Here is an 11,743-nt window from a genome sequence, read left to right as displayed (position 1 = left end):
ACCAGTGATCGCATCACATGACCACAGAGTGGTCACTGTATTTTACATTTTTTTGTTGTTTTCTTTGTCAATTTTACACATATTTACATAATGTAATAGATTTAAACATCCATTTATACTTTTATTATACATTTCTTTTATTTCAAACAGATCTTACGTCATCTTACATAACAAAGCTGTGATCAGATTGGGCACCGGTCATCGATCCATCCGCAATTAATCAGTCAACTGTCATCGATCTGTCAAATTGTTGCACGGATCTGTTCAAGGACTGTAGTTTTAAAATATTGGCCAAATGTAGTTACAGAGGTGTTGAACTATGATAATAAACCACCTTATTTATCAAGTAGATATAAAAAGTTCACCATTTGTAGAGTAACATGAATAAATCATTCCTGCGCAGATTGTAACCTAATTAGGCAGGAATGATAGTTTTTGTAGAGTTTCAGTAGTGATTATAACCCCTTCAACAAATGAGTGCTACATTGGAATCACCTTGTTTGTCCATTATTCTACAAAATTTCATTGCAATTACACAATCTGCCACACATGATCATCATATGGTGCCTGATTCATATGATAATCATATGATATTTGACATGATATATGATTATCATATGGTTCTCATGTTAGTTTTTGCTTGAAAACATATGATAATCATGTGTGTGAAAAGTATATGATTATCATATGATAATCATGCGATAATTATATGTAAACTGAAACATATGATTATCAAATGATGCTTGATTCATACGATTATCACATAGTGCTCGATTCATATGATAATCATATTATGTTGAATGCATATGATAATCGTATAATGTTGAATTCATATGATAATCATATGATGCAAACCACATTGATTCTCTTGTGTGGCACACTTGCCTTTGTATCTCAAGTGCTATTGGGTGTATAGATTTATTAATTTGGTATGTGGGTTATAGGTTACTTATTTTGGTTGCTATTTGATATCAACTTCCTGTTGTATGGGATTACCATATGAATGGGGTACACTTAGAAAGACATGTACAACTTCATGTTATGAATGGCTGCAGCCTGAGAAGCATCATTAGGGGATTATTTATAGAGGCTTTTCAGTGGACAATTGAAACACTGATGTAAGTAGTATTACAGATTTCATACCTGTTATTTAGGCTGTCAAAGAGTGTTCTCCCCATAATTTTTAAATAGCACAGTGCTTACTGGCTTAGCACAGCTAATTTGGCCTTCCACCAAAATTATAACACAGTTCCCATAGTGCATTCTAACTAAAGTTAATTACTGACAGCACACTGTTAAGAAATCATAGCACTGCAAAGTACAGCACTTTAATGGCCTGGGGAGAACTTAACCCTCCAACATTATGGGGAAGACTTTCTCAGAATCAATGAAAAATTTTCAATCTTCCACATATGAATGTATAATTAGTGTAAAGTTTTTGAGTAAAATTACTATATTTTCTATGAAAATTACTAAATATCATCTCCCACATGAACTCTTTCAAAGGTTAACGTGTATAGAGATTAGAAATTATTAACATAGGTCAATCAAAGCTTTAATGATCTCTCGTAACCATGGTATTCATTCAAGCAAAGCCCAAAGTGGATTGTTTGTAGAGACATACCCATAGATCATCTCTTTAATATCTGCCTGGTTTTTAAGTAGTCAAAGTTATAAGACAACATGCAGCAAAGGAGAAATGCATTAATGGCATAATCTGACTTTGATCTTTGGTCCAGGTGATTTAGGCTATATCATCTATTTCCCAAATGAACTATGATGACTGATGTAAGTCAATTACCATTCCATTCCAGTTATTTTGTTGTGTTTAATGGTAAATGTTTCAAGTGTCAAGTTTCTCAAAAAACAATTCTCTGGTTTCTGATGCATTGCCAGATTATGGTTCAAAAACATAATGTCAGAATATTCCCAAGGAGTAATAGAATATGGCTTACTGATTTGTATTTTGTGTTATATAGTAAATATCCTATGCAAGGTCAAAACACAGCATTGGTGTTCTAAAAATCAGTTTAACATGTATTCAAGTTCATTTGCCCTTTCAATGGACATTTTCTTGATACAGGACCAAACAATGGGTAATTGTTGGCTAACTTCTGTTCCTGGGTCAGTACCATGGATAGATTTGACATCAATCAATCAACACCTTGATGAAGGCTTCATTTGACTTCATTTTTTTTGACAGGTATTATGTAATTTGTTTTGCACTCAAATTTTGCATGAAGTTTTAAAATACAGTAAAACCTGTCCAAACCAAACCTCTATTTTTACTGAAGGATTTGCTCAGTTTTGACAGGGGTTTGGTTTACACAGGTTCAAAATAGCGTTGAAACTAGCGTTAAGGAGGTAGACCTAGGGTAAGGGATACAACTCTTACAAATCATTGGAACGTTTGTATTCAGCATTTGACATCAATCTCAAGTAAGCATCAAAGTAACTTGGGCAGATTTCATTCTGTTTCAAATGAAAGCTTAATAGGCTTTGGTAAAATTGAATATGATATAAGCATATCACTGATTTCAAGAGTTATGTCCCTTACCCTAAGTCTACCTCCTTAAGGAACTTCAAATTCACATACCTGCCAACTGTTGAAAATCCCCAAGGGGATTTTTCAGGCGAGGCATGTGAAAGGACAATTTTGCAATATATTTTGCAAGCTGTATGGGTTTTACTGTTGTGTATACTTCTCTACAATTTTAAGGCTAATACTTCAAACTAAGTGATTGTTTATCTTATAAAATCCCAAGGGTATTTGTGCGGTACTTTTGTATTTAGCAACCACTGGGTCGATGCAACTGCTAGTGGACAAAAGGAATCTGAAGGTATTCTCCAGCCCAGTAGTCAGACTTGTCTGACAAATTTTATATCTTCCAAAATTTCAAGTATTATAAAATTCAAAAGCACTGAAACACAGAGGCTTCATTCCCTGTACATGTATTGCACTTTGTGTAACTTCTTGGTGCTGGATTTTGTTTCCTATTTCAATATTTCTGGTTTTCATTACTTCTTGTATACAATTCATTTCAGGGCTTATATTTTCCTATGTATGCTTCTGATAAGTAGATACTCCTTCAAACAGGTGCATAGCATATCTAAATTTGCAATTAAAACACAAATGGAATTTTTGGCAGGGTTGCACTCGTGCAAAATGGCCTATAGAATGATTAATGTTGGTCGGGCAGGCGAGCATGAAAAATATTTTCATTACATTTTCTAAGCAGATTCTAGATATCTGAATTTTGTATTGTAGCATGCGATTTCAGGTGTGTTGCACTTCTACCTCCTGTTTACAGACTTGATGTATTTTACTGCAACCTAACCATTTCTGTCTTTGACCCATTTTTTGTTAATGTACAATCTGATAAGAACCAAAACCTCAGATACCCTTTCTTATACATCTTTATTCATTCATTTACTTTCTTTCTCTTGACAAAACATACAATTAATAAAAAAAATCCTCATGATCATCTATTGCATAGCATTAGTTTGCTTGTGTACGACAACTTTATTGGTATATACAAATACATGGTACATGTACTCGTATAAGAAAATGTACATGTTCCTTACACCATACAGTGAAATCTATCTGAACCAAACACTAGATAAACCAAAAACCTGTCTAAACCCAGACACTTTTTGAAGTGATAAAACCTCAATAAACCAAACAACTTTTACAGTCCAAAATGCGTTCAGTTAAGATAGATCTCACTGTATCATCACCTAAAAAGAAAAACATTCCATTTAAAATACTCGTTCACTTAAGAATCATGCACATAAAGAAAAAGATGACAATTTAACAACTTTTTGTCAACATCCTGAACAACCTAAATTTTTTTCATTATCGAAAACACTCCAATTAGATTTCATCACATTTTCATTCATAATTAAACCAGTGCTGGTTTTATCTATCACTTTCATTGTATTGGCCATAATAGGAGAAAGGAGCTGGCAATTCTATAAAATTGAGTTTAGTTATTAAAGTTATAAAAGTTGATATTTCTTTCTGGAATTTCCACTGTTAAAATCATCAAAAAACTATCTCTTCATTTTTGCCTGACACATATACAAACACATACTTTCTATCACAACTCTACTTCTAACAAAATAAATTAGTCACAATATTTATTACAACTTGATAAAATGCATTTCACTTGCTTAAAGCACTAATATTCATCTAAAAAGTATTTATGACCATCATAATTTACACAAGAGTAGATTATGTACAAATGAACAAGTAAAAAAGGAATGTCAAGATATTATCTATGTATATAGAATTGAATACTAAAACATATATATATATATATATATATATATATATATATATATAGATATATATATATATATAGATATATATATATATATATATATATATATATATATATATATATATATCTATATATCTATATTTACTATATAACAGTGGCACTGTACCTACCACAATGCTCTAGTTTTACAAAAGTGAAAGTAGGAAAATTAGTGAAAAAAGTATCTAAATCTTAGTGTCACCCATTATAATCAGTTGCAGATCCTGAAATTCCAAAATGGGGAGGGGAGGGGCTCAAGTAATTTCCCATTTTTTTAATATTGTCAACCAAACTTTTTGAGGACAAGGGGCTTTGAATCTACCAATGATAATAAATTGTCATGTTTGAGAAGTGTTTTTGCTTATACTAATGTAAATTTGGAAATTATTGCATGCTTTTTTCAATTTTGTACTTTTAGTTGAAATGTGATCTTAAATTTTAAACAGTTTTGCAAAATATCCTATATCAACAATGTTTAAAATCAATAAAGTGATTTCAATGATTGCAAATTTTAGCCTGTTGCATCATTATACAATAATAAAAATACAGCAATAACTCTCTGAATTTATTGAACTGTAACTTTATACAACAATAAAAAACTTACGATGTAAGTTAAAACAACATATTTGCAGACTTATGAAAAGATGAGTAAAAATAACAACCAATAGAATTGAAGTAAATAAAAACAAAACATGTTGGTAGTCATAGAAACATGTGATACTATAACACAGGCAAAACTGCAACATATGTTTTCAAAAATATTTGTTTTAAAGCATATGGAGACAAGTTTAGGACCAATAATATTGGTAAATATATGTTTCTGTGCAATTCAGATACATTAAATTGTATGTTTTTGAAAAATCATCTGAAAACTATAATCTTTTCATACATGAAATTATTTGAAAACATATAATTACCAGAATATTATTTTACTTGTTTTCTACTAACAGAATCATTAGTCATAAAGATATGTTTTTCATACGTTTTTCTGTTGGATCTTTAATATATGAAAAAAACATAATTATGACAAATGTAACTATTTCATATATGAAAAACATGTTGCAATTTTCCTGTTTAAGTCATTTATGCACGTTTCTGGGCTTCAATGGCCTTAAATAACTCAATATCATTTAACCAAATTCCAAAATTTCATAGTTCATAATTCATCATATACAAACAGGTCTATCACACAACAACAGCACAGTTATATTTTAAGATGAACATTTTTAAATAAAAAAATAATAAATGGAGAAGCTAAACTTCAACACAGTCAAAATAATCATTTATTATATAAAAAAAAACATAATACATTTCTTTCTAATTACTACTGACTAGAATATTTGTCATCTTAAGTTTGACATGTTAAAAATCAATACACTCAAAATAGTAGGTTTAAAAAAATAATGTGGTCCTGAAACAAACTGAAAAATTATTTACAGTGAAACCTGTCTAAACTGAACCCTGAATAATCCAAAAACCTGTCTAAATCCGGCACTTTTAAATTCCCTTTATATCAATTTGAATGTTTTTTAACCTGGGTGAACTGAAAACCTGTCTAAACAAAACACCTGTCTAACCTAAACACCTGTCTAAACTGAATCAAGTGTAAAAGGGGTCTGGTTAAAACTGGTTTCACTGTATAATCAAAGGCTTGAAATATATAAAAAAAAAAAACGCCAAAAAATGTGTGCATTCACAAAAATAGCTATAAACCCAGGACACAAATATAATGCATCATTCTCTTCAAAGGTGTCAATATTAAAAAAAAAAGTAAAAAAAGTAGACTTGCTACAAGTCTGTCTCTCAGTGGAAGTTAGTTTCTCCAATGGAAGCTGTGGATCTCTCTCATTGCAATATTCTAAGAACATATCTGTTAACCCTCCCACAAAATCAGTGAAAAAATTAAGAACCTCCCACATAAAAATGTAATACAAGATTTGTAGGCAGTTTTTAGTTAAAATTACTACATTGTATATTTTCTGTGAAAAATACTAATAATTGAATTTTAATACAGAAAATATGCTTTGTAAAAATCTCTTGCATAAGACAGTGTCAATACAATGGGGAGAATCTCCCACATGAGCTGTTTATTATAAAGGTTAACAGATATGCTTTAAAAAAAAAAGAATTCAAAAAATGCCTTGTTGCAGGTCGAGTCATGTGAATCATTTTTTTCAAGGGCTGATGGAAGTGTGGTATTGGCAAGATATATTCTGATTTACTGACTACAGGAATAGTATACACATATCAACACATGCTTTAAATAGCTTTGGAAGTAGATTATAAAATAAAATCTAGAATGCAAGGTGTTATGGTGACTGAATTATGGTGACCTCCAAAAAGTGCTGTTTTTAAATGTCAAGTGAAAAATCTTCAGCCTGGTGTGGGGAAGTATTAATAATATTATACTGCATATATATGATAAATATCCTGGATTCTGTATACTTTTTTTTTTGGAGGTGGGGGGTATAGCAGGCACTTCTTGTCGTTCTAAAAATTGGAAAACAAAAAATAAACGCATTACAATAGCTTGAACAGCATGAAAAATTGTGATCTTTTTTTTAATTGTTTATCTAAACCAAAGACAGAATGGAGGTTTTGTATACATTTTTATGCTTAAAATTCATAAGCAGGTATTGATTACCTGCAGAAACTACTCTAAAACAAGTGGAAGTACATTTTTTTTGTAAAAAAAAAAACAATAAGTCGTGGAGGACACCATCATTGGAACACTTTTGTTGCATATTACATTATATCATTATTAGTCTTAAGTATCATTCTCTGTAAGAATTAGGCAGTGGATAAAGTATGGTATGAACAAACCCATCATTTTGATAGTGTAATTTGACTATTGGAACCATCAAAATCAAAGAAAACAGACAAGATTTTCCATATCACTTTGTAAATAGGGCTGCAATTTCATTGAAATGCACTGAAAAAAAATCTTGGGCAAATAACTGTCAAAAACCTAATTTTTCTGCCAATAAGGCAGAGATCAAATAATGGTCTTTCCAAATAGAGAGAGCATCTTTGAGTAAATTATATTGTCAGAATGGTAGGTTTGTGACATGCAAGTTTTTGATTTTTTCCATTTTGCCTGATTTTTACAAAAACTTACGCCTAAGTGTATCTCTCCAGTCTGTAGAAGACTTTTACCAGACAACAAATTTTAGCCATCAAAATATGATTTATTATTTCTATCTCTCTCCTCATCTCTTTAATGGGTACACTACTTCCAAAATATTTATCTATATGACTGTATACTGCTAATTTAAAAATTACTACATTTCTCAAGGGATTTCATGAAACTTGAACCATTGATTTTGTCTGGGTCATAAGACAACAATGAAATATTGACCTGATTTGATATGCAGGCATATACATAGATTTCCCATTTACAGATGTAGACTGTGTGTAAATAAACATACCTGTTAACCCTGACTCCCACAAAATCAATGAAAAATTTAGAATCTCCCACATAAAAAAGTAAGGCTTGTGGGCGGTTTTAAATCTAAATTACTATATTTTCTGTGAAATATACTAACAGTTCTTTAGACTCAAAATTTGCTTTCATCTAAAAAATCTCCCACATGAGACTGTGATAATGGGGGAATCTCCTTCATGAAACTATGATAATGGGGGGGGGGAATCTCCCACATGAGACTGTAACAATGGGGGAGAAACTTCCACATGAGACTGTGATAATGGGGGAGAATCTCCCACATGAGACTGTGACAATGGGGAAGAATCTTCCACATGAGACTGTGACAATGGGGGAGAATCTCCCACATAAGCTTTCCAAATGTTAACAGGTATGAAATAAAAAGTAGTCAAATTAACTCAGTTTAAATCTATTAGTGACAACCGCAAGAATCAGAACAGCTCAACCTGAAAATAAGCCTTCAATGTCACAAAAAGTGGTAAGTCTAAAATTGACTGATTGCCATGTTGCCCTAATATAAACCAGTCTTTTACATGCAAAAGTTTGTTTATAGTGAAATAAGCATGTAAAGTGGAAGAACTGTCGCTTAAAGGTTACTAATTTCATAGTTTCCGTGGTTTTGTAGAAACCATTAATTTAAATTCCAAATGAAATTTAAACTAGAACCTTGGGGCTATACAAAAATATCAAGCTCTGAAACAGCATCAGACATTCAAAATTCACTCTAGATGTTGCAGCCAGCCCTATAAGAAAATGCAAGAATCTTACAAAGTGAAAGTGGATGATTTACAGTGATGTCATCCAATTGTTATATGACGTTTTATTTGAAAAGTGTCTGATAATTTCGAAAGGCATGGCTGCAGCGATAAAATAAAGGTCTGCTGCTGTGTGGAGCTTGTAAAAAAATGTAAACATGAAATCAATGAAAAAAATTTACCACAAATGACAACCATGTATATGTAAACCTTCATAGTGAGAATTTTTTCATAGTTAAATCAACACTAGAAATGGCAGAGGATGCATACAAACAAAGTTTAAAGCTCTTTTTACACAAATAAAACTATTGTATAGTTACATATGGAATATATAAATGTAAATTGAATCACCATGAGTTATTACATTCTTGTGAAAAGGTTAATATGTACATTTATAATTATAAACAACATTAAAAATGGCAGTGAAAAATAAAATTGCATACAAATTATTTATTTTACAAGCATATAAGATTTCTGATAAATAGCATGAGAGATAAAAATCCTTAAATAATGATGAAATAATTTTCCGACACAGAATGAGTTATGTTCAAGTTTTTAGGGGAAAACAATTACATACTTGTTATATATTTTAAATAATGTACTTGTGTTATTTTTAAATATTCCCTTTGCAAGAGTATTCTTTCATTGGACAAAACATTGTATAGAGCATAAAATATCTTTTTAAATTTTTCAATTATATACATAGCAGCTTACAGACCGCTTCTATTTCTAATAATCCTGTGTAAACATTGTATGCAGTAAAATAAATTCCATTTAGGGCTGTGATAAGCATGTGTATTTTTTTTTTAAATAAAACTTACTATGAAGGAAAGATAACTCTGCAAAAGGGAGATAAATCCTTTCATCTACCAAAATGAACAACTGAACAATGTTAAAACAACTACAATATTTCTTTCAATTTTAGATAGGAAAAAAAAAAACAACATCAATAACACCTTCATATGAACAAAACAGTAATAAACGTTAATCTTCTGGTCCCAAGAAATATTCAAACCATGGAAGACACCTAACTTTTCACAGATATACTACAAGGAAAGGGAAAAAAATGAAAATAGTTCATAACTTCATAACATACAAATAATCAATTAAAATCAATAATAAAACATCTTAGAGACCACCAGTTAGCAGTTCTCAAAATATTTAATTATAAGCAAGAAATCGATATGACAGAAGTCTTAAATATTACCAAAATACACTGAAGCATCAAAATAGTGACATCAAAATCCAAGTACACAGCCAAAATAAGAAGCAGGTTTGCTTACATCATAAAAAAATCATTAATATCAATTGATTGAGGACATCAAGTGTGTACAGACAGACAGACATGAACAAGTCTAAAAAGTTGGACACCATTCCCCCTTTTTTAAGGACAGGAGTGGGTGTAATAAGTGCAACCATGGCACCATGAGTTGATATTCTCACTAACCAGCATATAAATACTTTACAAAGGAAAAATAATAAAATATATGAACTGGGTTCTGGTATGATAGAATAATTTCATGCAAATATTGCATACACAAATAATGGAATACAAATGGGTGCATACATTCCATAATTTCAGATACAAATTTTTGGTGCTTGTGTCAATATTTGTTTATCTTGCTCAATTATATGCCACTGTACAGTATATTCCAAACTTACTATGCAGATGAAGTTCATAATAAAACAAGCATTGCTACAATATATATATATATATATTATATAAGGGAATATTACCTAATGGAAACAGACATTCCCTATTGGAAGAATGAAATTTTGATCTATTACTGTTACAGCACATACAATGATCATGTTCTGGGAATAGGATTGGTCTTTGCCTTTGATATTGACAAGGAGATTTAAATCTACTCATCAATTGTCCAGTTCACTACCTAAGACAGTTTATTACTTGATTTCCATATAATAAAAGGGAGACCAACTTTATCTCCTAAAAATCATCATTGTTTGCACAGCAACTGACTGAGAATGATGTACCATATAAAACAAATTAGAAATACTGCTACAATTATGCCCTACATGTACTAAGGTAAAACTTCATGATCATACGGGAATAGCAGGAACATCATCATCGCGTAGATCGTATATTCTAAAATCTGCACCACTTGTGGCTAAGTGTGAGTACATTTCATTCTGATTAGTAATTGAAGCTTTCCGTGCATCACTGGAACTCCTTCTACGATTTGTTCTTCTAAGAACTTCTGGTGACCCACGCTCATTCCAAGCATAGCCATTATCATTATGAATTTCAGATTCTGAAGTTCTCTTTTTGTTTTTTAACTCCTCCTTGCTCCACGTAGAACACTCACTTGAAGTAGAGTGTTCAGATGTACTGTCACTATTGCTTGTGGGAGTATAAACAATAATAGGGTTTATTTTCCCACCATTTCTCATTGGAGATGAGTCTAAGGAAAGATTGATTGAAGGTGGATTTGACCTTTGTGACCTCAATAAAGGTGCATCTGATTGGTCCTCTGATGAATGGTCAATAGACTGATTTGACCTTTTTGTACTCACTATAGGTGAAAATGATTGGCCCTCTAAAGTGAGGTCAGCAGAATGTGGATTTGACCTTTTTGACCTCACTATTGGTGGACTTGATTGATCCTCCAAAGAAAGGTCAACAGAAGGTGGATTTGACCTTTTTGACCGTGTCAATGAAGCACTATATTGGTCTTCATCACCTATATAGAGAGACGGTAGTGAATTTTTCATTGGTTCCTCCTCATCACTACTTTGTTCCACTTCACTGAACTTTGGAATCTTTGGCCTTTGATGAATACTTCCATCACTATTAACCCCATCTTCCTCTATTCCATTCCCAGGGTTATAAACACTATTTTCGTTTTGAGGGTGTGACGATGACAAAGGTTGACTCCTTCGACCATCTGACACTCCTGATAACCTTGACCTTGAGTTACGTCTTGGATCAGCATTACGAAGTACCACCTCATTTTCCACTGGATTCAAGTACAAGTTAAAGTTTGTATTAGGATTTGGTGCAATAATACTTGTTTCATCAGTCTGTGTTTCCTAAACAATAAAAATGTTTACCTCAATGAAAATGATTTTAAACAGCTTTTTCATTAAAACAAAATTGATTTTAAAATAACTAAACATGACACTTTAAAATTATTATACATAGATCATTAAGCCTTTGCATTAAGATTGTAGAATTATGTTAGAAACTGTACCAAGAAAAATAT

The 11,743-nt window shown here is 31.5% G+C and overlaps 1 protein-coding gene across 5 annotated transcripts in view; it reads right to left on the bottom strand.

Moving 5' to 3' along the window:
- Positions 1-5,591: 5,591 nt before the first annotated feature.
- The window catches only part of LOC148620018 (uncharacterized), a 68,995-nt gene continuing 62,843 nt past the window's right edge, over positions 5,592-11,743 (bottom strand). For all 5 annotated transcript variants that reach the window (XM_088580521.1, XM_088580522.1, XM_088580519.1 and 2 more), the window contains one exon: positions 5,592-11,570. In XM_088580521.1, coding sequence (XP_088436647.1) covers positions 10,581-11,570 — 990 coding nt within the window. In that variant the 3' untranslated portion in view covers positions 5,592-10,580. The remainder of the gene's footprint in view (positions 11,571-11,743) is intronic.

Source organism: Perna viridis, chromosome 4 (genome assembly GCF_037379345.1).
Source record: "Perna viridis isolate PV_CMFRI_1.1 ecotype Kerala chromosome 4, ASM3737934v1, whole genome shotgun sequence".
Classification (NCBI taxonomy): Eukaryota; Metazoa; Mollusca; class Bivalvia; order Mytilida; family Mytilidae; genus Perna; species Perna viridis.
The sequence above is the reverse complement of the archived record's forward strand: the minus strand, read 5'-3'. Positions and strand labels throughout refer to the sequence as shown.